We start from the raw sequence: 27,500 nt of genomic DNA, 5'->3' as shown, positions 1-27,500 counted from the left end.
CTCCCCCCCTCAGGGGGGCTCCTGGTACATTTTGTTCACATGATTTGGGAATGCCCAGGGGTTTTACGTTTCTGGAGTTGTGGTATGTGGGGGTGGAGGGGGTGGGTGTGTGGGGGTTGGGGGGGTGTGGGGGGTTGGGGGGTGTGGGGGGACTGTTGGTCTTGTTCGGTCTGGTCACTTGTTTCTTGGTTCATGTTTTGTATGGTAGCGATGTCTTTGATCTAAATGTCTCTGTATTTTATTGATGGCATTTCCTTATTTGTTATTATCAACTAACTAACTAAAATGATTTATAAATGAATAAATAGTGTATTCTGTTGATTTTACAGGTCCACAATGACCCAGACTGCCGCTCGTCTCCCTACTCCTGCACGCGGTCAGTTAGTCTCTTCCTGCCCTGGGAAGGAGAGATCAGGTTGCACAGGTCCAAAGTTACCTTCAAGGGACAGAGGTAATCGATTGAGTTGATCGACTGATTGATTGGTTGAGTGATTGATTACAGGTTTGTTTAATAAATGTTTTATAAGCAGATGTAAAATAAGATCTGAGAAAGGTGTTAAAATGAAGTGCTCTCCGTTGTGACATCACAATGTGTTGTAAGTGAGTCTGGTCTCCGTTGTGACATCACAATGTGTTGTAGTGAGTCTGGTCTCCGTTGTGACATCACAATGTGTTGTAGTGAGTCTGGTCTCCGTTGTGACATCACAATGTGTTGTAGTGAGTCTGGTCTCCGTTGTGACATCACAATGTGTTGTAGTGAGTCTGGTCTCCGTTGTGACATCACAATGCGTTGTAGTGAGTCTGGTCTCCGTTGTGACATCACAATGCGTTGTAGTGAGTCTGGTCTCCGTTGTGACATCACAATGTGTTGTAGTGAGTCTGGTCTCCGTTGTGACATCACAATGCGTTGTAGTGAGTCTGGTCTCCGTTGTGACATCACAATGCGTTGTAGTGAGTCTGGTCTCCGTTGTGACATCACAATGCGTTGTAGTGAGTCTGGTCTCCGTTGTGACATCACAATGCGTTGTAGTGAGTCTGGTCTCCGTTGTGACATCACAATGCGTTGTAGTGAGTCTGGTCTCCGTTGTGACATCACAATGCGTTGTAGTGAGTCTGGTCTCCGTTGTGACATCACAATGCGTTGTAGTGAGTCTGGTCTCCGTTGTGACTATCACAATGTGTTGTAGTGAGTCTGGTCTCCGTTGTGACATCACAATGTGTTGTAGTGAGTCTGGTCTCCGTTGTGACATCACAATGTGTTGTAGTGAGTCTGGTCTCCGTTGTGACATCACAATGTGTTGTAGTGAGTCTGGTCTCCGTTGTGACATCACAATGCATTGTAGTGAGTCTGGTCCCCGTTGTGACATCACAATGTGTTGTAGTGAGTCTGGTCTCCGTTGTGACATCACAATATGTTGTAGTGAGTCTGGTCTCCGTTGTGACATCACAATGCGTTGTAGTGAGTCTGGTCTCCGTTGTGACATCACAATGTGTTGTAGTGAGTCTGGTCTCTGTTGTGACATCACAATGTGTTGTAGTGAGTCTGGTCTCCGTTGTGACATCACAATGTGTTGTAATGAGTCTAGTCTCTGTTGTGACATCACAATGTGTTGTAGTGAGTCTGGTCTCTGTTGTGACATCACAATGTGTTGTAGTGAGTCTGGTCTCCGTTGTGACATCACAATGTGTTGTAGTGAGTCTGGTCTCCGTTGTGACATCACAATGTGTTGTAGTGAGTCTGGTCTCCGTTGTGACATCACAATGTGTTGTAATGAGTCTGGTCTCCGTTGTGACATCACAATGTGTTGTAGTGAGTCTGGTCTCCAGACTCACTCCAGCCACCGGATTGAAAATCATATAATTACCAGCTCTCATTCAGTCGGCCCATAAAACCTCTTCGCCATGGCCAAATATCCACACTCCTTTCATGACACAATATCTCATCGACTATTGAAACCTGCCTGGGCATTCTACTTTACTCATAACATTACTGTCCTTCACTGTTGTTGACAAATATCCTCAAACATTGTGGCGGTGGTCAGAATGTCCTTGATTTGCTGGTCGATAAGACATTGTTTCACAGCTCTATTTAGTAGGGGGGGTGGAACCTATTTAGGGGGGGGGGGTGGAACCTACTTAAGTCTTTTCATCTGTTATAGACCTGTTTCAAATCAAATTAAATCAGTGGGTTAGTGATAATGTGTAGAGTGTCTCTCTGTTTGTCCTCAGCATCCATTTCATCACCATTCGGAATATCTAAAGAGTCCATTTGTTCTTCTGAAATATGACCACAGTAATACTGGACATTTTGAGATCTTGATATCATGATGATTTGACACATTTACAACCGTGGTCTTGAAATTGGACTTGCATCGTTCTTGACTTGTGTTACAATAATGCTGGTACGAACTCGAACCCAGATGCAGTGAAATGCAGCCAGCAGAGATAAGGGTACATCCAGATCTTTGACTTCAAGTCTTGACGGAAAACAAAAGCACAAGACTAAACAAAACACGAAACTTAACAGATGCAGGACAACAGAGGAATCTAAATAGCAAGGCACCCAGGTGAACAGAGAAGGTAATTAAACCACAGGTGAAACCAATACGTAATGATCAGGGTAACCGTGGAAACTAGAAAACAAGGTAACCAATCAAATCGAACAGAAACTGTGACAACTTGGTCTCGGACCCCTCACCCCCCTCCCTGTCTTGGTCTTGACCCGAACTGAAAGAGAGGTAGTGGGTGTGCAGTCTTTCAGGTGTCCAACTCCTGGTCTGTCTCAACTAATTGAGGTCCAGAATAAGAGTGAATGAAAGACCTACAATCGTGGCCAAACGTTTTGAGAATGACACAAAAATACATTTTCACAAATCTGCTGCCTCCGTTTGTATGATGGCAATTTGCATAAACTCCAGAATGTTATGAAGTGTGATCAGATGAATTGCAATTAATTGCAAAGTCCCTCTTTGCCATGCAAATGAACTGAATCCCCCAAAAAACATTTCCACTGCATTTCAGCCCTGCCACAAAAGGACCAGCTGACATGATGCCATTGACGAGGACAAGGCTGGAGAGCACTCTATCATTCTGATTCAGTTCGAATAACAGACTGGAAGCTTTAAAAAGAGGGTGGTGCTTGTTCTTCCTCTGTCAATCATGGTTACCTGCAAGGAAACACGTGCCGTCATCATTGCTTTGCACAAAAAGGGCTTCACAGGCAAGGATATTGCTGCCTGTAAGATTGCACCTAAATCAACCATTTATCAGATCATCAAGAACTTCAAGGAGAGCGGTTCAATTGTTGTGAAGAAGGCTTCAGGGCGCCCAAGAAAATCCAGCAAGTGCCAGGACCGTCTCCTAAATTTGATTCAGCTGCGGGATCGGGGCACCACCAGTACATAACTTGCTCAGGAATGGCAGCAGGCAGGGGTGAGTACATCTGCACACACAGTGAGGCGAAGACTTTTGGAGGATGGCCTGGTGTCAGGAAGGGCAGCAAAGAAGCCACTTCTCTCCAGGAAAAACATCAGGGACAGACTGATATTCTGCAAAAGGTACAGGGATTGGACTGCTGAGGACTGGGGTAAAGTCATTCTCTCTGATGAATCCCTTTTCCCATTGTTTGCGGCATCTGCCAACAGTAAAGCATCCTGAGACCAATCATGTGTGGGGTTGCTTCTCAGCCAAGGGAGTGGGCTCACTCACAATTTTGCCTAAGAACACAGCCATGAATAAAGAATGGTAGCAACGCATCCTCCGAGAGCAACTTCTCCCAACCGTCCTGGAACAGTTTGGTGACAAACAATGCCCTTTCCAGCATGATGGAGCACCTCGCTATGAGGTAAAAGTGATAACTAAGTGTCTCAGGGAACAAATCATCGATATTTTGGGTCCATGGCCAGGAAACTCCCCAAACCTTAATCCCATTGAGATCTTGTGGTCAATCATCAAGAGGCGGGTGGACAAACAAAACCCCACAAGTTCTGACAAACTCCAAACATTGATTTTGTAAGAATGGGCTGCCATCAGTCAGGATGTGGCCCAGAAGTGAATTGACAGCATGCCAGGGTGGATTGCAGAGGTCTTGAAAAAGAAGGGTCAACACTGAAAGTATTGACTCTATGCATCAACTTCATGTAATTGTCAATAAAAGCCTTTGACACTTATGAAATGCTTTTAATTATACTTCAGTATTCCATAGTAACATCTGACAAAAATATCTAAAGACACTGAAACAGAAAATCTTGTGAAAATTAATATTTGTGTCATTCTCAAAACTTTTGGCCACGACTGTACACACTTAGAGAACCCTGGTTGACTGATTTGACCTCTCCTCTCCTCCTCTCCTCCTCCCATCCTCCTCTCCTCCTTCTCTCCTCCGCCCATCCTCCTCTCCTCCTTCTCTCTTCGTCCTCCTCTCCACCTCCTCCCGTCCTCCTCTCCTCCTCCCATCCTTCTCTCCTCCTCCCGTCCTCCTCTCCACCTCCTCCTCTCCTCCTCCCCTCCTTATCTCCTCCTCTCCTCCTTCTCTCCTCCTCCCATCCTCCTCTCCTCCTTCTCTCATCCTCTCCTCCCATCCTCCTCTCCTCCTTCTCTCCTCCTCCCATACTCCTCTCCTCCTTCTCTCCTCCTCCTCTCCTCCTCTCCTCCTTCTCTCCTCCTCCTGTCCTCCTTCTCCTCCCGTCCTCCTCTCATCCTTTTCTCCTCCTCCCGTCTTTCTCTCCTCCTCCCGTCCTCCTCTCCACCTCCTCCCGGACCTCCTCCCGTCCTCCTCTCCTCCTCCCATCCTTCTCTCCTCATCCCGTCCTCCTCTCCTCCTCCTCTCCTCCTCCCCTCCTCCCATCCTTCTCTCCTCCTTCTGTCCTCCTCTCCTCCTCCCCTCCTCCCATCCTTCTCTCCTCCTTCTGTCCCCCTCTCCTCCTCTCCTCCCGTCCTCCTTCTCTCCTCTTCCCGCCCTCCTCACCTCCTCCCATCCTCCTCTCCTCCTTCTCTCCTTCTCCCACCATGCAGTGTTCAGCTGCCTCACCACATCCATGACGTGGAGCTGGAGAGGATCTCCCGCTATGTCTTGGTGACCCAGCAACATGGCTTCACCCTGGCCTGGGACGGACACAGTGGCTCTGTCTACATCAAGCTGAGCCCAGAGTGGGTGGGCAGGACCTGCGGTCTCTGTGGCAACTTCAACGCAGACGTACAGGATGACCTGAAGACCAGCTACGGTAAGAACAGAGAAAGAGAGAACAGTAGAGGATGACCTAAAGACCAGCTACGGAGGAACAGAGAAAGAGAGAATAGTAGAGGATGACCTAAAGACCAGCTACGGTAAGAACAGAGAAAGAGAGAACTGTAGAGGAGGGACTGATGACCAGCTATGGTAAGAACAGAGAAAGAGAGAACAGTAGAGGAGGGACTGAAGACCAGTTACGGTAAGAACAGAGAAAGAGAGAACAGTAGGGGGGACTGAAGACCAGCTACGGTAAGAACAGAGAAAGAGAGAACAGTAGAGGAGGGACTGAAGACCAGCTACGGTAAGAACAGAGAAAGAGAGAAGGACAGTAGAGGATGGACTGATGACCAGCTACGGTAAAAAAGAGAAAGAGAGAACAGTAGAGGATGGACTGATGACCAGCTACGGTAAGAACAGAGAAAGAGAGAACAGTAGAGGAGGGACTGAAGACCAGCTACGGTAAGAACAGAGAATGAGAGAACAGTAGAGGGGGGACTGAAGACCAGCTACGGTAAGAACAGAGAAAGAGAGAACAGTAGAGGAGGGACTGAAGACCAGCTACGGTAAGAACAGAGAAAGAGAGGACAGTAGAGGATGACCTAAAGACCAGCTACGGTAAGAACAGAGAAAGAGAGAACAGTAGAGGAGGGACTGAAGACCAGCTACGATAAGAACAGAGAAAGAGAGAACAGTAGAGGATGACCTAAAGACCAGCTACGGTAAGAACAGAGAAAGAGAGAACAGTAGAGGATGACCTAAAGACCAGCTACGGTAAGAACAGAGAAAGAGAGAACAGTAGAGGATGACCTAAAGACCAGCTACGGTAAGAACAGAGAATGAGAGAACAGTAGAGGGGGACTGAAGACCAGCTACGGTAAGAACAGAGAAAGAGAGAACAGTAGAGGAGGGACTAAAGACCAGCTACGGTAAGAACAGAGAAAGAGAGAACAGTAGAGGATGACCTAAAGACCAGCTACGGTAAGAACAGAGAAAGAGAGAACAGTAGAGGAGGGACTGAAGACCAGCTACGGTAAGAACAGAGAAAGAGAGAACAGTAGAGGAGGGACTGAAGACCAGCTACGGTAAGAACAGAGAAAGAGAGGACAGTAGAGGATGACCTAAAGACCAGCTACGGTAAGAACAGAGAAAGAGAGAACAGTAGAGGAGGGACTGAAGACCAGCTACGATAAGAACAGAGAAAGAGAGAACAGTAGAGGATGACCTAAAGACCAGCTACGGTAAGAACAGAGAAAGAGAGAACAGTAGAGGAGGGACTGAAGACCAGCTACGGTAAGAACAGAGAAAGAGAGGACAGTAGAGGATGACCTAAAGACCAGCTACGGTAAGAACAGAGAAAGAGAGAACAGTAGAGGAGGGACTGAAGACCAGCTACGATAAGAACAGAGAAAGAGAGAACAGTAGAGGATGACCTAAAGACCAGCTACGGTAAGAACAGAGAAAGAGAGAACAGTAGAGGATGACCTAAAGACCAGCTACGGTAAGAACAGAGAAAGAGAGAACAGTAGAGGATGACCTAAAGACCAGCTACGGTAAGAACAGAGAAAGAGAGGACAGTAGAGGATGACCTAAAGACCAGCTACGATAAGAACAGAGAAAGAGAGAACAATAGAGGAAGGACTGAAGACCAGCTACGGTAAGAACAGAGGAAGAGAGAACAGTAGAGGAGGGACTGAAGACCAGCTATGGTAAGAACAGAGAAAGAGAGAACAGTAGAGGAGGGACTGAAGACCAGCTACGGTAAGAACAGAGAAAGAGAGGACAGTAGAGGATGACCTAAAGACCAGCTACGGTAAGAACAGAGAAAGAGAGAACAGAGAGAACAGTAGAGGAGGGACTGAAGACCAGCTATGGTAAGAACAGAGAAAGAGAGAACAGTAGAGGAGGGACTGAAGACCAGCTACGGTAAGAACAGAGAAAGAGAGAACAGTAGAGGAGGGACTGAAGACCAGCTACGTTAAGAACAGAGAAAGAGAGAACTGTAGAGGAGGGACTGATGACCAGCTATGGTAAGAACAGAGAAAGAGAGAACAGTAGAGGAGGGACTGAAGACCAGCTACGGTAAGAACAGAGAAAGAGAGAACAGTAGAGGAGGGACTGAAGACCAGCTACGGTAAGAACAGAGAAAGAGAGAACAGTAGAGGATGACCTAAAGACCAGCTACGGTAAGAACAGAGAAAGAGAGAACAGTAGAGGAGGGACTGAAGACCAGCTACGGTAAGAACAGAGAAAGAGAGAACAGTAGAGGAGGGACTGAAGACCAGCTACGGTAAGAACAGAGAAAGAGTCACAGGTCAGATCCAGTAATGGTGGCCCCTCCCTCTGTAAAGCTCACAGGGGTGCAGGCTTTTGCTCCATCTCAGCTGTAACACACCTGATTCAGCTGATCAACGTCCCGAAGAGCACCTTACTGCTACAATCAGGTGGTCAAGGTCCTGAAGAGCACCTTACTGCTACAATCAGGTGGTCAAGGTCCTGAAGAGCACCTTACTGCTACAATCAGGTGGTCAATGCCCTGAAGAGCACATTACTGCTACAATCAGGTGGTCAAGGTCCTGAAGAGCACCTTACTGCTACAATCAGGTGGTCAAGGTCCTGACGAGCACCTTACTGCTACAATCAGGTGGTCAAGGTACTGAAGAGCACCTTACTGCTACAATCAGGTGGTCAAGGTCCTGACGAGCACCTTACTGCTACAATCAGGTGGTCAAGGGCCTGAAGAGCACCTTACTGCTACAATCAGGTGGTCAAGGCCCTGAAGAGCACCTTACTGCTACAATCAGGTGGTCAAGGCCCTGAAGAGCACCTTACTGCTACAATCAGGTGGTCAAGGTACTGAAAGAGCACCTTACTGCTACAATCAGGTGGTCAAGGCCCTGAAGAGCACATTACTGCTACAATCAGGTGGTCAAGGGCCTGAAGAGCACCTTACTGCTACAATCAGGTGGTCAAGGGCCTGAAGAGCACCTTACTGCTACAATCAGGTGGTCAAGGTCCTGAAGAGCACATTACTGCTACAATCAGGTGGTCAAGGTACTGACGAGCACCTTACTGCTACAATCAGGTGGTCAAGGCCCTGAAGAGCACCTTACTGCTACAATCAGGTGGTCAAGGCCCTGAAGAGCACATTACTGCTACAATCAGTTGGTCAAGGCCCTGAAGAGCACCTTACTGCTACAATCAGGTGGTCAAGGCCCTGAAGAGCACATTACTGCTACAATCAGGTGGTCAAGGCCCTGAAGAGCACATTACTGCTACAATCAGGTGGTCAAGGCCCTGAAGAGCACCTTACTGCTACAATCAGGTGGTCAAGGCCCTGAAGAGCACCTTACTGCTACAATCAGGTGGTCAAGGTACTGACGAGCACCTTACTGCTACAATCAGGTGGTCAAGGCCCTGAAGAGCACATTACTGCTACAATCAGGTGGTCAAGGGCCTGAAGAGCACCTTACTGCTACAATCAGGTGGTCAAGGGCCTGAAGAGCACCTTACTGCTACAATCAGGTGGTCAAGGTCCCGAAGAGCACCTTACTGCTACAATCAGGTGGTCAAGGTCCCGAAGAGCACCTTACTGCTACAATCAGGTGGTCAAGGTCCTGACGAGCACCTTACTGCTACAATCAGGTGGTCAAGGCCCTGAAGAGCACCTTACTGCTACAATCAGGTGGTCAAGGTCCTGAAGAGCACCTTACTGCTACAATCAAGTGGTCAAGGTACTGACGAGCACCTTACTGCTACAATCAGGTGGTCAAGGCCCTGAAGAGCACCTTACTGCTACAATCAGGTGGTCAAGGTCCTGAAGAGCACCTTACTGCTACAATCAGGTGGTCAAGGTACTGAAGAGCACCTTACTGCTACAATCAGGTGTTCAAGGCCCTGAAGAGCACCTTACTGCTACAATCAGGTGGTCAAGGTCCTGAAGAGCACCTTACTGCTACAATCAGGTGGTCAAGGCCCTGAAGAGCACCTTACTGCTACAATCAGGTGATCAAGGTCCTGACGAGCACCTTACTGCTACAATCAGGTGATCAAGGCCCTGAAGAGCACCTTACTGCTACAATCAGGTGGTCAAGGCCCTGAAGAGCACCTTACTGCTACAATCAGGTGGTCAAGGTACTGACGAGCACCTTACTGCTACAATCAGGTGGTCAAGGTACTGACGAGCACCTTACTGCTACCATCAGGTGGTCAAGGTCCCGAAGAGCACCTTACTGCTACCATCAGGTGGTCAAGGTCCTGAAGAGCACCTTACTGCTACAATCAAGTGGTCAAGGTACTGACGAGCACCTTACTGCTACAATCAGGTGGTCAAGGTCCTGACGAGCACCTTACTGCTACAATCAGGTGGTCAAGGTCCCGAAGAGCACCTTACTGCTACAATCAGGTGGTCAAGGTCCCGAAGAGCACCTTACTGCTACAATCAGGTGGTCAAGGTCCTGAAGAGCACCTTACTGCTACAATCAGGTGGTCAAGGCCCTGAAGAGCACCTTACTGCTACAATCAGGTGGTCAAGGCCCTGAAGAGCACCTTACTGCTACAATCAGGTGGTCAAGGTCCCGAAGAGCACCTTACTGCTACAATCAGGTGATCAAGGCCCTGAAGAGCACCTTACTGCTACAATCAGGTGGTCAAGGCCCTGAAGAGCACCTTACTGCTACAATCAGGTGGTCAAGGCCCTGACGAGCACCTTACTGCTACAATCAGGTGGTCAAGGCCCTGAAGAGCACCTTACTGCTACAATCAGGTGGTCAAGGTCCCGAAGAGCACCTTACTGCTACAATCAGGTGGTCAAGGCCCTGAAGAGCACCTTACTGCTACAATCAGGTGGTCAAGGCCCTGAAGAGCACCTTACTGCTACAATCAGGTGGTCAAGGTCCTGAGGAGCACCTTACTGCTACAATCAGGTGGTCAAAGTCCTGAAGAGCACCTTACTGCTACAATCAGGTGATCAAGGCCCTGAAGAGCACCTTACTGCTACAATCAGGTGGTCAAGGTCCTGAAGAGCACATTACTGCTACAATCAGGTGGTCAAAGTCCTGAAGAGCACCTTACTGCTACAATCAGGTTGTCAAGGCCCTGAAGAGCACCTTACTGCTACAATCAGGTGGTCAAGGTCCTGACGAGCACCTTACTGCTACAATCAGGTGGTCAAGGCCCTGAAGAGCACCTTACTGCTACAATCAGGTGGTCAAGGTCCTGAAGAGCACTTTACTGCTACAATCAGGTGGTCAAGGTCCTGAAGAGCACCTTACTGCTACAATCAGGTTGTCAAGGTCCTGACGAGCACCTTACTGCTACAATCAGGTGATCAAGGCCCTGAAGAGCACCTTACTGCTACAATCAGGTGATCAAGGTACTGACGAGCACCTTACTGCTACAATCAGGTGATCAAGGCCCTGAAGAGCACCTTACTGCTACAATCAGGTGATCAAGGTACTGACGAGCACCTTACTGCTACAATCAGGTGATCAAGGCCCTGAAGAGCACATTACTGCTACAATCAGGTGATCAAGGTACTGACGAGCACATTACTGCTACAATCAGGTTGTCAAGGCCCTGAAGAGCACCTTACTGCTACAATCAGGTGTGTTAGAAGTAGGGCTGGAACAACATCTTGTCGCGGTGGTAATGTTCTGCTGTGCTCCGCCTGTCTCCCCATACAGGTGTGGTGACGGAGGACCTGTCCATGTTTGGGAACAGCTGGGTGGAGGAGGAGCTTCACCAGGCCAGGTGTCCCATGGTGCCCTTCATGTTCCCCTCGCCCTGCGCCTCACGTGACCCACACATACTACTGGTGAGTAACCCTGACCCACACATACTACTGGTGAGTAACCCTGACCCGCACATACTACTGGTGAGTAACCCTGACCCACACACACTACTAGTGAGTAACCCTGACCCTCACATACTACTGGTGAGTAACCCTGACCCGCACATACTACTGGTGAGTAACCCTGACCCACACATACTACTGGTGAGTAACCCTGACCCGCACATACTACTGGTGAGTAACCCTGACCCGCACATACTACTGGTGAGTAACCCTGACCCGCACATACTACTGGTGAGTAACCCTGACCCGCACATACTACTGGTGAGTAACCCTGACCCGCACATACTACTGGTGAGTAACCCTGACCCGCACATACTACTGGTGAGTAACCCTGACCCGCACATACTACTGGTGAGTAACCCTGACCCGCACATACTACTGGTGAGTAACCCTGACCCACACACACTACTAGTGAGTAACCCTGACCCTCACATACTACTGGTGAGTAACCCTGACCCACACATACTACTGGTGAGTAACCCTGACCCGCACATACTACTGGTGAGTAACCCTGACCCGCACATACTACTGGTGAGTAACCCTGACCCTCACATACTAATGGTGAGTAACCCTGACCCGCACATACTACTGGTGAGTAACCCTGACCTGCACATACTACTGGTGAGTAACCCTGACCCACACATACTACTGGTGAGTAACCCTGACCCGCACATACTACTGGTGAGTAACCCTGACCCACACATACTACTGGTGAGTAACCCTGACCCACACATACTACTGGTGAGTAACCCTGACCCGCACATACTACTGGTGAGTAACCCTGACCCGCACATACTACTGGTGAGTAACCCTGACCCACACATACTACTGGTGAGTAACCCTGACCCACACATACTACTGGTGAGTAACCCTGACCCTCACATACTACTGGTGAGTAACCCTGACCCGCACATACTACTGGTGAGTAACCCTGACCCACACATACTACTGGTGAGTAACCCTGACCCTCACATACTACTGGTGAGTAACCCTGACCCACACATACTACTGGTGAGTAACCCTGACCCACACATACTACTGGTGAGTAACCCTGACCCTCACATACTACTGGTGAGTAACCCTGACCCACACATACTACTGGTGAGTAACCCTGACCCGCACATACTACTGGTGAGTAACCCTGACCCACACATACTACTGGTGAGTAACCCTGACCCTCACATACTACTGGTGAGTAACCCTGACCCACACATACTACTGGTGAGTAACCCTGACCCACACATACTACTGGTGAGTAACTCTGACCCACACATACGGGTGGGGAATAACCCTGACCCACACATACTACTGGTGAGTAACCCTGACCCACACATACAGGTAGTGAATAACCCTGACATTAACCTCACATACAGGTAGTGAATAACCCTGACCTTAACCCTCACATACAGGTAGTGAATAACCCTGACCTTAACCCTCACATACAGGTAGTGAATAACCCTGACCTTAACCCTCACATACAGGTAGTGAATAACCCTGACCCACACATACAGGTAGTTAATAACCCTGACCTTAACCTCACATACAGGTAGTGAATAGCCCTGACCTTAACCCTCACATACAGGTAGTGAATAACCCTGACCTTAACCTCACATACAGGTATTGAATAACCCTGACCTTAACCTCACATACAGGAAGTGATTGTGTTATGAAGACATCTCTGTTGCTGCTAACTGCCAAGTCTCTGCTTGGACCAGTGGTTCTCAGTCTCTACATGAGGGACCACAATTATTTAAAAAGGACATTTTTGAATCTTACACACTTTTTTAGATTTAATTATCCTAAATTGAACTACTCTAACTCTGTGTGTGTTCTTTATTTTCCTGTTCTGGGTTTGTGTGATTAATTTCCTGTTCTGGGTTTGTGTGATTAATTTCCTGTTCTGGGTTTGTGTGATTAATTTCCTGTTCTGGGTTTGTGTGATTAATTTCCTGTTCTGTGTTTGTGTGATTAATTTCCTGTTCTGGGTTTGTGTGATTCATTTCCTGTTCTGGGTTTGTGTGATTAATTTCCTGTTCTGGGTTTGTGTGATTAATTTCCTGTTCTGGGTTTGTGTGAGGTAAACTTGGACCTTGTGCTTACTTTGTTTTCACCAACAGAAAGTGGAGGAGGTGTGTGCAATGCTTCTGATGGAACCATTTACCGGCTGTCATGAGTTTGTCAGTCCTCTGTCTTACATGGCTAGCTGCTCCAACGACCTCTGTCTGTAAGTACTGACTAGTCACCAACGACCTCTGTCTTACATGGCTAGCTGCTCCAACGACCTCTGTCTGTAAGTACTGACTAGTCACCAACGACCTCTGTCTTACATGGCTAGCTGCTCCAACGACCTCTGTCTATAAGTACTGACTAGTCACCAACGACCTCTGTCTTACATGGCTAGCTGCTCCAACGACCTCTGTCTATTAGTACTGACTAGTCACCAACGACCTCTGTCTTACATGGCTAGCTGCTCCAACGACCTCTGTCTGTAAGTACTGACTAGTCACCAACGACCTCTGTCTTACATGGCTAGCTGCTCCAACGACCTCTGTCTGTTAGTAATAACTAGTCACCAACGACCTCTATCTGTAAGTACTGACTAGTCACCAACGACCTCTGTCTCTAAGTACTGACTAGTCACCAACGACCTCTGTCTGTAAGTACTGACTAGTCACCAACGACCTCTGTCTTACATGGCTAGCTGCACCAACGACCTCTGTCTGTAAGTACTGACTAGTCACCAACGACCTCTGTCTCTAAGTACTGACTAGTCACCAACGACCTCTGTCTCTAAGTACTGACTAGTCACCAACGACCTCTGTCTGTAAGTACTGACTAGTCACCAACGACCTCTGTCTATAAGTACTGACTAGTCACCAACGACCTCTGTCTATAAGGACTGACTAGTCACCAACGACCTCTGTCTATAAGTACTGACTAGTCACCAACGACCTCTGTCTGTAAGTACTGACTAGTCACCAACGACCTCTGTCTATAAGTACTGACTAGTCACCAACGACCTCTGTCTTACATGGCTAGCTGCTCCAACGACCTCTGTCTGTTAGTACTGACTAGTCACCAACGACCTCTGTTATTAATAACTAGTCACCAACGACCTCTGTTAGTAATAACTAGTCACCAACGACCTCTGTCTGTTAGTACTGACTAGTCACCAACGACCTCTGTTATTAATAACTAGTCACCAACGACCTCTGTTATTAATAACTAGTCACCAACGACCTCTGTTATTAATAACTAGTCACCAACGACCTCTGTTATTAATAACTAGTCACCAACAACTTCTGTTAGTAATAACTAGTCACCAACGACCTCTGTTAGTAATAACTAGTCACCAACGACCTCTGTTAGTAATAACTAGTCACCAACGACCTCTGTCTGTAAGTACTGACTAGTCACCAACGACCTCTGTCTTACATGGCTAGCTGCTCCAACGACCTCTGTCTGTAAGCACTGACTAGTCACCAACGACCTCTGTCTTACATGGCTAGCTGCTCCAACGACCTCTGTCTGTAAGTACTGACTAGTCACCAACGACCTCTGTTAGTAATAACTAGTCACCAACGACCTCTGTCTATTAGTACTGACTAGTCACCAATGACCTCTGTCTTACATGGCTAGCTGCTCCAACGACCTCTGTCTGTAAGCACTGACTAGTCACCAACGACCTCTGTCTTACATGGCTAGCTGCTCCAACGACCTCTGTCTGTAAGTACTGACTAGTCACCAACGACCTCTGTCTTACATGGCTAGCTGCTCCAACGACCTCTGTCTCTAAGTACTGACTAGTCACCAACGACCTCTGTCTGTAAGTACTGACTAGTCACCAACGACCTCTGTCTATTAGTACTGACTAGTCACCAACGACCTCTGTCTATTAGTACTGACTAGTCACCAACGACCTCTGTCTGTTAGTAATGACTAGTCACCAACGACCTCTGTCTATTAGTACTGACTAGTCACCAACGACCTCTGTCTATTAGTACTGACTAGTCACCAACGACCTCTGTCTGTTAGTAATGACTAGTCACCAACGACCTCTGTCTGTAAGTACTGACTAGTCACCAACGACCTCTGTCTCTAAGTACTGACTAGTCACCAACGACCTCTGTCTATAAGTACTGACTAGTCACCAACGACCTCTGTCTGTAAGTACTGACTAGTCACCAACGACCTCTGTCTATAAGTACTGACTAGTCACCAACGACCTCTGTCTCTAAGTACTGACTAGTCACCAACGACCTCTGTCTGTTAGTACTGACTAGTCACCAACGACCTCTGTCTGTTAGTAATGACTAGTCACCAACGACCTCTGTCTGTAAGTACTGACTAGTCACCAACGACCTCTGTCTATAAGTACTGACTAGTCACCAACGACCTCTGTCTGTAAGTACTGACTAGTCACCAACGACCTCTGTCTATAAGTACTGACTAGTCACCAACGACCTCTGTCTCTAAGTACTGACTAGTCACCAACGACCTCTGTCTGTTAGTACTGACTAGTCACCAACGACCTCTGTCTGTTAGTACTGACTAGTCACCAACGACCTCTGTCTGTAAGTACTGACTAGTCACCAACGACCTCTGTCTGTTAGTAATGACTAGTCTCCAACGACCTCTGTCTGTAAGTACTGACTAGTCACCAACGACCTCTGTCTGTTAGTAATGACTAGTCACCAACGACCTCTGTCTCTAAGTACTGACTAGTCACCAACGACCTCTGTCTGTAAGTAATAACTAGTCACCAACGACCTCTGTCTGTAAGTACTGACTAGTCACCAACGACCTCTGTCTGTAAGTACTGACTAGTCACCAACGACCTCTGTCTGTTAGTAATAACTAGTCACCAACGACCTCTGTCTCTAAGTACTGACTAGTCACCAACGACCTCTGTCTGTAAGTACTGACGAGTCACCAACGACCTCTGTTAGTACTGACTAGTCACCAACGACCTCTGTTAGTAATAACTAGTCACCAACGACCTCTGTTAATATTAACTAGTCACCAACGACCTCTGTTAGTATTAACTAGTCTACAAATACTACAACTAGGAACATTACTATAATCATTTTTGTACGTGATGAAAACTGCAAAATGGATACTTCTTCATCCCTTCCACTGTAAGTGTTTTGTACGTGTTCTAAACTACATCCCTTCTCTGTAAGTGTTTTGTACATGTTCTAAACTACATCCCTTCTCTGTAAGTGTTTTGTACCTGTTCTAAACTACATCCCTTCTCTGTAAGTGTTTTGTATGTGTTCTAAACTACATCCCTTCTCTGTAAGTGTTTTGTACGTGTTCTAAACTACATCCCTTCTCTGTAAGTGTTTTGTATGTGTTCTAAACTACATCCCTTCTCTGTAAGTGTTTTGTATGTGTTCTAAACTACATCCCTTCTCTGTAAGTGTTTTGTACATGTTCTAAACTACATCCCTTCTCTGTAAGTGTTTTGTATGTGTTCTAAACTACATCCCTTCTCTGTAAGTGTTTTGTATGTGTTCTAAACTACATCCCTTCTCTGTAAGTGTTTTGTACCTGTTCTAAACTACATCCCTTCTCTGTAAGTGTTTTGTATGTGTTCTAAACTACATCCCTTCTCTGTAAGTGTTTTGTACATGTTCTAAACTACATCCCTTCTCTGTAAGTGTTTTGTACATGTTCTAAACTACATCCCTTCCACTGTAAGTGTTTTGTATGTGTTCTAAACTACATCCCTTCCTCTGTAAGTGTTTTGTAGGTATTCTAAACTACATCCCTTCTCTGTAAGTGTTTTGTAGGTATTCTAAACTACATCCCTTCTCTGTAAGTGTTTTGTAGGTATTCTAAACTAAATCCCTTCTCTGTAATTGTTTTGTACGTGTTCTAAACTACATCCCTTCTCTGTAAGTGTTTTGTACGTGTTCTAAACTACATCCCTTCTCTGTAAGTGTTTTGTATGTGTTCTAAACTACATCCCTTCTCTGTAAGTGTTTTGTATGTGTTCGAAACTACATCCCTTCTCTGTAAGTGTTTTGTACGTGTTCTAAACTACATCCCTTCTCTGTAAGTGTTTTGTATGTGTTCTAAACTACATCCCTTCTCTGTAAGTGTTTTGTACCTGTTCTAAACTACATCCCTTCTCTGTAAGTGTTTTGTATGTGTTCTAAACTACATCCCTTCTCTCTAAGTGTTTTGTACATGTTCTAAACTACATCCCTTCTCTGTAAGTGTTTTGTACATGTTCTAAACTACATCCCTTCCACTGTAAGTGTTTTGTATGTGTTCTAAACTACATCCCTTCCTCTGTAAGTGTTTTGTAGGTATTCTAAACTACATCCCTTCTCTGTAAGTGTTTTGTAGGTATTCTAAACTACATCCCTTCTCTGTAAGTGTTTTGTAGGTATTCTAAACTAAATCCCTTCTCTGTAATTGTTTTGTATGTGTTCTAAACTACATCCCTTCTCTGTAAGTGTTTTGTACGTGTTCTAAACTACATCCCTTCTCTGTAAGTGTTTTGTACGTGTTCTAAACTACATCCCTTCCACTGTAAGTGTTTTGTATGTGTTCTAAACTACATCCCTTCTCTGTAAGTGTTTTGTGCGTGTTCTAAACTACATCCCTTCTCTGTAAGTGTTTTGTAGGTATTCTAAACTACATCCCTTCTCTGTAAGTGTTTTGTAGGTATTCTAAACTACATCCCTTCTCTGTAAGTGTTTTGTAGGTATTCTAAACTACATCCCTTCTCTGTAAGTGTTTTGTAGGTATTCTAAACTACATCCCTTCTCTGTAAGTGTTTTGTAGGTATTCTAAACTAAATCCCTTCTCTGTAATTGTTTTGTACGTGTTCTAAACTACATCCCTTCTCTGTAAGTGTTTTGTAGGTATTCTAAACTACATCCCTTCTCTGTAAGTGTTTTGTATGTGTTCTAAACTACATCCCTTCTCTGTAAGTGTTTTGTACGTGTTCTAAACTACATCCCTTCTCTGTAAGTGTTTTGTATGTGTTCTAAACTACATCCCTTCTCTGTAAGTGTTTTGTATGTGTTCTAAACTACATCCCTTCTCTGTAAGTGTTTTGTATGTGTTCGAAACTACATCCCTTCTCTGTAAGTGTTTTGTACGTGTTCTAAACTACATCCCTTCTCTGTAAGTGTTTTGTATGTGTTCTAAACTACATCCCTTCTCTGTAAGTGTTTTGTACCTGTTCTAAACTACATCCCTTCTCTGTAAGTGTTTTGTATGTGTTCTAAACTACATCCCTTCTCTCTAAGTGTTTTGTACATGTTCTAAACTACATCCCTTCTCTGTAAGTGTTTTGTACATGTTCTAAACTACATCCCTTCCACTGTAAGTGTTTTGTATGTGTTCTAAACTACATCCCTTCCTCTGTAAGTGTTTTGTAGGTATTCTAAACTACATCCCTTCTCTGTAAGTGTTTTGTAGGTATTCTAAACTACATCCCTTCTCTGTAAGTGTTTTGTAGGTATTCTAAACTAAATCCCTTCTCTGTAATTGTTTTGTACGTGTTCTAAACTACATCCCTTCTCTGTAAGTGTTTTGTACGTGTTCTAAACTACATCCCTTCTCTGTAAGTGTTTTGTACGTGTTCTAAACTACATCCCTTCCACTGTAAGTGTTTTGTATGTGTTCTAAACTACATCCCTTCTCTGTAAGTGTTTTGTGCGTGTTCTAAACTACATCCCTTCTCTGTAAGTGTTTTGTACCTGTTGTAAACTATATCCCTTCCTCTGTAAGTATTTTGTAGGTGTTGTAAAGCTTCAGTGTAAAATCCTGTCTCCCTGTCGACCTGTCTTTGGCTTCTGTTCAGTGAAAGAGTCGTATTCTGTTTTTTTATCTTGCCCTGAATGAAGGTCGGGTCCCAACGGTGATGTGGTATGCCAGGTGTTCACGGAGTATGCCCGGGCCTGTGCCCACGCCGACCACCCACTGACGGACTGGCGGACTCACATACCACAGTGTGGTAGGTTCCCTTCATAACGTTATTTACCCAAACCCTCATGCAGGATTCACTGTAGTTAGTTTTAGTGCAGATAATTAAGTGCCGTTTCAGTTGGCTTGTTGCCCCCCAAAAAACATTCCTTCAAGTCACACATGGTATGTAATTACACGAAACAAACCCCCAAGACAAATGTAATGTCAAACATTTGTAACGTTACCTCCTGTCTCGTGATGTCACTTCATGTCCCGCTAATGTCACTTCCTGTCTTGTGATGTTACCTCCTGTCTCACGGTGTCACTTCCTGTCTTGTGATGTTACTTCCTGTCTCGTGATATCACTTCATGTCCCGCTAATGTCACTTCCTGTCTTGTGATGTTACATCCTGTCTCACAGTGTCACTTCCTGTCTTGTGATGTTACCTCCTGTCTCGTGATATCACTTCATGTCCCGCTAATGTTACTTCCTGTCTTGTGATGTTACATCCTGTCTCACGGTGTCACTTCCTGTCTTGTGATGTTACTTCCTGTCTCGTGATATCACTTCATGTCCCGCTAATGTCACTTCCTGTCTTGTGATGCTACATCCTGTCTCACGGTGTTACTTCCTGTCTTGTGATGCTACATCCTGTCTCACGGTGTCACTTCCTGTGTTCCCCAGCGATGCCGTGCCCTCCCGGTCTGCAGTATAAGGAGTGCATCACCTGCTGCCCTGTGTCCTGTAACATGGACAGAATGTGCTTTGACAACAAGCTGCAGTGTCTAGACGGATGCTACTGTCCCGACGGTGAGACTTACGCTCCTGTTGTTGATTACTGTTACTTTACTTTGAAATACTCTTACATTAAAGGCACTGCGACATGAAGAAGGCCTGTGAGCCGTGACGCGTTGGTGCCTTTCTCTGTTTCGAACATGGAATCGAGGCTGAAATAATATAATAAATAATAATATAATAATAATAATAAAATAAAGTACTTCCGTTTGTTTTTGAAGTTTGATGCTTTTACACAGCTGCAACTTTGTTTGTTTGTTTTTGAAGTATGATGCTTCTACACAGCTGCAACTTGTTTAGTTTGTTATTCCCCGTTCTCCCATGAGCACCTCTCTTTGTCTTCACAGGTGATTCCAAAGCAGCGCTCCCTCTTTTGTCTTGCATTTTGAAGACTTTATAAAATAAGACTTTATAAAATAAGACTTTATAAAATAAGACTTTATAAAGTAATACTTTATAAAATAAGACTTTATAAAATAATTATTTTTAAAATAATACTTTATAAAATAATACTTTATTAAATAAGACTTTATTAAATAATTATTTATAAAATAAGACTTTATAAAATAAGACTTTATAAAATAAGACTTTATAAAATTAGACGTTATAAAACAAGACTTTATAAAATAAGACTTTATAAAATAAAACTTTATAAAATAGACTTTATAAAACAAGACTTTATAAAATAAGACTTTATAAAGGGGTTGGAAAGAGTTTAGTAGAAGTCGTTTCATACCGTTAGTCATTTGTTTGTGGATAGTTTCTGAATCATTAATAAACAGTTAATAACGAATTGGTTAATTTCAATTAACGAGTTAAAACATTAGTTCTAAAGGTGTAAAATCTACTTATTACCCCTTTACAAACCACCTGTCTTCTACACTCTCCCCATATCCCCTCTCCCTGAGTTAGACCTATTAGAGACCCATATTCCAACCCATCTCTCAATGTCTAGACTAACTGAATTCTCTGTCTGTCTCCTATTCCTCTCTCTGTCTGAATGTGTCTCTCCCAGACCTGATCTATGAGGAGGAAGTTGTGTGAAGGCCTCAGACTGTCCCTGTGAATACCACGGCATGGTCTACCCCTTCGGACAGACCGTTCAGGAGGAGTGTAACAACTGGTAGGACATCTCTCTATGATCTCATCTCTCTATCATCTCTCTATCATCTACTCTCTCTGTAATCTCTCTATCATCTCATCTCTCTACCATCTCCTCTCTCTATAATATCTCTCTCATCTCTATATCATCTCTCTATGATCTCATCTCTCTATCATCTCTCTATCATCTACTCTCTCTGTAATCTCTCTCTCATATCTATATCATCTCTCTCTCTATCATCTCTCAATCATCTCATCTCTCTATCATCACATCTCTCTATCTTGTCTGTATCATCTCATCTCTCTATCATCTCATCTCTCTTTCATTGAATCTATCATCTCATCTCTCTATGATCTCACTATGATCTCATCTCTCAATCATCTCATCTCTCTATAATCCCTCTCTCATCTCTATATCATCTCTCTATCATCTCTTTATCATCTCTCTATCATCTCATCTCTATCATCTACTCTCTCTATAATTTCTCTCTCATCTCTATATCCTCTCTTTATCATCTGATCTCTCTATCATCTCTCCTCTCTATCATCTCATTATCATCTCTCTATCATCTCTCCTCTCTATCATCTCATCTCTCATCTCTCTATCATCTCTCTATGATCTCTTTATCTTCTCATCTCTCTATCATCTCATCTATCATCTCTCTATGATCTCTCCTCTCCTCTCTATCATCTCATCTCTTTATCATCTCATCTCTTTATCATCTCATCTATCACATCATCTCTCTATCATCTCATCTCTTTGTCATCTCATCTCTATGATCTCATCTCTTTATCTTCTCATCTCTCTATCATCTCATCTATCATCTCTCTATGATCTCCCTATGATCTCTCTATCATCTCTCTGTCATCTCTTTATCATCTCATCTCTCTATCATCTCGCTATTATCTCTATGTCATCTCTTTATCATCTAATTTCTTTATCATCTCATCTCTCTATCACCTCATCTCTCTATCATCTCTCTATCATCTCTCTATCATCTCTCTATGATCTCATCTCTTTATCTTCTCTTCTCTCTATCATCTCTCTGTCATCTCTTTATCATCTAATTTCTCTAGTCACCCCATCTCTCTATCATCTCTCTATGATCTAATCTCTTTATCTTCTCATCTCTCTATCATCTCATCTATCATCTCTCTATCATCTCTCTATCATCTCTCCTCGCCTAGTGGTTAGAGCGTTGGGCTAGTAACCGGAAGGTTGCAAGTTCAAATCCCCGAGCTGACAAGGTACAAATCTGTCGTTCTGCCCCTGAACAGGCAGTTAACCCGCTGTTCCTAGGCCGTCATTGAAAATAAGAATTTGTTCTTAACTGACTTGCCTAGTTAAATAAAGGTAAAAAAAAGAAAAGAAATCTCATCTCTTTATCATCTCATCTCTCTATAATCTCATCTCTCTATCATCTCTCTATGATCTCTCTATCATCTCATCCTTCATTACAAAAATGGCAAATCCAAAAGGTGGTAGGAATAGCACAAAAAAGCCTCAAGAGATACTCAAAAACCAAAAACAGAATTCCACAAGTGCATCCACCGGAATCGACAAGAAAACACAGAACACTAGGGCTGGGTGCTAACATACAAACACAGAGCACAGAACTGAGGGAAACTAAGGGTTTAAATACAATCAGGGGAAACGAGGCACAGGTGCAAATAATAATGGGGAACAAGGGAAAAAACATAAGGTCAAAAAGCACAATGGGGGCATCTAGTGACCAAAACCCGGAACAACCCTGGCCAAATCCTGACAGAATCCCCCCCTAGGAACGGCTCCTGACGTTCCTACCAGCTCTCTCAGGGTGGAGGGCCCTGAACTGACGAATGAGGTCAGGATCCAGGATGTCTTTGGCAGGAACCCAGGAGCGCTCCTCGGGACCGTAGCCTTCCCAGTCCACCAGATACTGCCAGGACCGCTGCACCCGGCGGGAATCCAGTATCCGATGGACGGTATAAGCCGGCTGGCCTCCAATGACACGAGGCGGAGGGGGAGGTCTGTCTGCCGGGACAAGGGGAGAAAAACAACAGGTTTTAACAATGAAATGTGAAATGTGGGATTAATCTTAAGGGATCTGGGTAAGTGTAGGCGATAAGAAACTGGGTTAACTCTCCTGGCAACCTTGAAGGGACCGATGTATTTTTGGGACAGCTTGCGAGACTCCACCCGTAGAGGTAAGTCTCTTGTGGAGAGCCAGACTCTCTGGCCGGGGCGCAGGGTAGGCCCGGGTCGGCGACGTCTGTTGGCTTGTTGTTGGTACCTCTGTGAGGAACGCATAAGATTAAGACGGGTCTTCCTCCACATAAGCCGACAGCGTCTGACGAACTTCAAGGCTGAAGGCACTCTGACTTCTGCCTCCTGGTCCGGGAACAATGGAGGAGCATAGCCAAACTGACACTCGTGCGGGGACATACCAGTGGAGGAGGAGCGCAAGGTGTTGTGCGCGTATTCGGCCCAAACAATAAAGGATGACCATGTGGACGGGTTGTCACGAGTCATATATCGGAGGGTGGTTTCCAGCTCTTGATTCATCCTCTCTGTTTGGCCGTTGGACTCCGGATGGTACCCTGAAGATAGACTGGCAGAAGCCCCCATGAGTTGGCAGAAGGCCTTCCAAAACCTTGAGGCGAACTGGGGACCTCTGTCAGAAACCATATCTTGAGGAATGCCAAAGACTCGGAACACATGATTAATTACCAACTCAGCCGTTTCCTTGGCAGAAGGTAACTTAGTCAGAGGGACGAACCTGGCCGCCTTTGAAAACCTGTCGATTATGACTAGGATAGTAGTATTGCCATGGGATGGAGGAAGTCCAGTAATAAAGTCCAATGAGATATGGGACCAGGGTCTGTGGGGAACAGGTAAAGGGTGAAGGAGTCCTTGAGGGCGGAGGTGAGAAGATTTGCCCTGGCAGCACACGGGACAGGCATTGACGAAAGTGGCAACGTCTTCTCTTATGGTAGGCCACCAGAACTTACGCTGGATGAACTCCAAGGTGCGACCTACGCCCGGATGACAGGTGAGGCGAGAGGAGTGCCCCCACAGAAGGACCTGAGTCCTCACTGCCTTGGGGACAAACAACCGATTGGCAGGACCTCCTTTCGGGTCCGGTTCGCTAGCTTGAGCACGTCTCACGGTATCCTCAACTTGCCACGAGATCGGAGCCACAATCTTAGCAGCAGGAAGGACAGGCATGTCCGTGTCATCTCGAATGGCAGGAGCGTAGACTCGGGACAGGGCATCCGGTTTGAGATTCTTCGACCCGGGCCGATAGGTGAGGATAAACTGGAATCGATTGAAGAAAAGAGACCATCTAGCTTGTCTAGAGTTCAACCGCTTCGCCTGCTGGATATACTCCAGATTTTTGTGGTCCGTAAGCACTTGAAACTGTTGAGAAGCCCCCTCGAGCCAGTGTCTCCATTCCTTCAATGCCATCTTAATCGCTAGGAGTTCACGATCCCCCACATCGTAGTTCCTCTCAGTCGGGGTAAGCCGGTGTGAGAAGAAAGCGCACGGATGAAGCTTCTTGTCTTCACCCCTCTGAGACAGGACAGCTCCAACACCAACCTCTGATGCGTCTACCTCCACCACAAATGGTTCATCCGTAGTCGGTAGTATCAGGATGGGAGCAGAGAGAATGCGCTGCTTGAGTCCTTGGAAGGCCGTCTCAGCTTCTCTTCCCCACAAAAACCTTGCATTGCCACCCTTGGTTAAAGCTGAGAGAGGGGCTGCCACCAAGCTGAAGTTCTTGATGAACTTGCGGTAAAAGTTTGTGAAGCCCAGGAAACGCTGAACTTCCTTAACGGATTTGGGGGTGGGCCAATCCGCTACCGCCCCTACCTTCCTGGGGTCCATTTGGACTCGACCGGGCTCCACTACAAATCCCAGGAATTGTACTCGGGATGAATGGAATTCACATTTTTCCGGCTTAACGTACAGATGGCTGTCCAGGAGGCGTTTGAGTACTTGTCTGACATACTTAGTGTGTTCTTGAAGGGAGCTCGAAAAGATGAGGATGTCATCCAAGTAAACGAACACAAATATGTTAAGCATATCCCTAAGAACATCGTTTATGAGCGCTTGGAACACCGCTGGTGCGTTGGTCAGGCCGAAGGGCATCACCAAGTATTCATAGTGACCAGTAGGCGTGTTGAAAGCGGTCTTCCACTCGTCACCAGGTCTGATCCGCACAAGATGGTATGCGTTCCGCAGGTCAAGCTTAGTGAAAACAACTGCTTCCTGGAGCAGCTCGAAGGCTGTGGCCATAAGGGGTAGCGGGTAACGGTTACGGACGGTTATGGCATTGAGTCCCCGGTAGTCGATGCAAGGACGTAATCCACCGTCTTTCTTGGCCACAAAGAAAAACCCTGCTCCCGCCGGGGAGGTGGATGGACGCATGAGGCCTGCTTCCAGAGCGTCCTTGATGTAGGTATCCATAGCAGCTCGTTCGGGTGGAGATAGGGAAAAGATCCGACCCCTGGGGGGCAAGTGCCCGGAAACAGGTCGATGGGGCAATCGTAAGGTCTATGGGGTGGTAGCATGGTGGCCCTCTGTTTGCTAAACACCAGTTTGAGGTCATGGTAACACTCGGGAACTCGGGTCAGATCGATGGATTCTAAAGACTCGGGAGTAGAACTCGGGAATTCTGGAAAATACAAGTAGCTTGGCACGTAGGACCCCACTGCTTGATAGTGCCCACAGACCAGTCGATGTGAGGGTTATGGCTGTGAAGCCAGGGGTATCCAAGGACGAGAGGGAACTCGGAACAGGAGATCAAATGAAAGTTCATCAATTCCTGGTGTTGTGAAACTGAAAGTCGCAAGGAGGTAGTGACATGAGTGACAAGTCCAGATCCCAAAGGGCTTCCATCCAATGTAGTGACCCTCATGGGTTCACTTAGAGGTTCAGAGGGAACGCCATTCTTCTTCGCCCAGACACCATCCATGAAGTTACCTGCGGCTCCAGAGTCTACCAAGGCTTGAAGGTGAAGCTTGTGGTTGTCCCAGGAGAGGGTGACTGGAATGAGCAGACTGGAGTTGGACGGATGGGAGGAGGTTATGTTTCCCGTTACAGTTCCCCCCGGTCTGTACGGGACAGAGCGTTTCCCTGGAGCCCGGGACACGTGGAATGGAAATGGCCCGGTTTGCCGCAATATAGACAGCGTCGCTCCCTCATACGGCGGTCTCTCTCAGCCTGGGAGATGCGTCCAATCTGCATGGGTTCCGATGGAGCCAGCGAGGATAAAGGTGGGGACTCGGAGCTGGGACTGATAGGGGCTAGAGGTCTACGGTTGAGTTCTCTCTCTCTCAGACGCTGGTCAATGCGTGAGGCCAACTTGATCAGGGACTCGAGATTGTCCGGTGGTTCCCGAGTGGCCAGTTCATCTTGGATAGTGTCGGAAAGGCCTTTCAGAAAGCACACCGTGAGCGCCTCGTTGTTCCAGCCACTTGCTGCTGCCACCGTGCGGAACTGGATGGCATAGTCCGTCACGCTGCGCCAACCTTGGTGGAGAGTCAGGAGCTGTTTGGCTGAGTCAGAACCACTGCTTGGGCCTTAAACACTCGTTTGAATTCCTCAGCAACGGCAGAGTAGCTGGCACAGCAGGAACTATGGGCATCCCACACAGCAGTAGCCCAGGCCAGGGCTTTTTCCGACAGCAGGGTGATGATATAAGCGATCTTAGACCGGTCGGTGGGAAACGCCGAGGGTTGTAGCTCAAAGGAGAGAAAACATTGGGTGAGAAACCCTTTACAAGCACTTGGATCACCTGAGAACCGTTGGGGAGGTGGAAGACGAGGTTCGGCCAGGGGGTTAACTGCCATGGTACGTGAATCTGAGGTACTGGGACGGGAACTGTTGCCGGGGTAAGACGATCAGATATTTGCTTAATGGAAGTCAGCATCTCCGACAGAAGATGAGAATGTCTAGCCATTAAGGCCTCTTGCTGAACCAGGGCGGCTTCGTGGCGTTGGACAGTCTCCTGGTGGTGGGACAGCATGGCAAAAGGTCCTGGGAACTGGCTGCCTCTGGGTTCATTTTTGGCTCTGTGTTTCTGTCAGGACCCGGTTACGAACCTGGGTCTCCGGAGTGAGAAACAGTCACTTAACCAACTGAGCCACGAATAGTCAGCAGAACCCAGAAGATGAGGCAGACACAGCAGTACTTAAGACGGTGTATTTAATAATGTAAAAAGGAGAAGTCCTTCATTACAAAAATGGCAAATCCAAAAGGTGGTAGGAATAGCACAAAAAAGCCTCAAGAGATACTCAAAAACCAAAAACAGAATTCCACAAGAGCATCCACCGGAATCGACAAGAAAACACAGAACACTAGGGCTGGGTGCTAACATACAAACACAGAGCACAGAACTGAGGGAAACTAAGGGTTTAAATACAATCAGGGGAAACGAGGCACAGGTGCAAATAATAATGGGGAACAAGGGAAAAAACATAAGGTCAAAAAGCACAATGGGGGCATCTAGTGACCAAAACCCGGAACAACCCTGGCCAAATCCTGACAATCTCTCTATAATCTCTCTATGATCTCTCTATAATCTCTCTGTCATCTCGCTATCATCTCA

General features: G+C 46.1%; 1 protein-coding gene across 1 annotated transcript in view; it reads left to right on the top strand.

The window, feature by feature from the left end:
• Window positions 1-27,500, top strand: part of LOC135531497 (otogelin-like) — a gene marked incomplete at its 3' end in the record, with an annotated part of 126,313 nt that overhangs the window by 9,144 nt on the left and 89,669 nt on the right. The window contains 8 exon segments of the mRNA XM_064959526.1: window positions 330-451; window positions 5,014-5,222; window positions 10,912-11,042; window positions 13,199-13,305; window positions 18,950-19,059; window positions 19,696-19,821; window positions 20,822-20,833; window positions 20,836-20,929. Coding sequence (XP_064815598.1) covers window positions 330-451; window positions 5,014-5,222; window positions 10,912-11,042; window positions 13,199-13,305; window positions 18,950-19,059; window positions 19,696-19,821; window positions 20,822-20,833; window positions 20,836-20,929 — 911 coding nt within the window.

This window comes from Oncorhynchus masou, unplaced genomic scaffold (assembly GCF_036934945.1).
Source record: "Oncorhynchus masou masou isolate Uvic2021 unplaced genomic scaffold, UVic_Omas_1.1 unplaced_scaffold_1604, whole genome shotgun sequence".
Taxonomy (NCBI): domain Eukaryota; kingdom Metazoa; phylum Chordata; class Actinopteri; order Salmoniformes; family Salmonidae; genus Oncorhynchus; species Oncorhynchus masou.
Note: the sequence above shows the minus strand (reverse complement) of the source record. Positions and strands in the feature narration are given on the sequence as shown.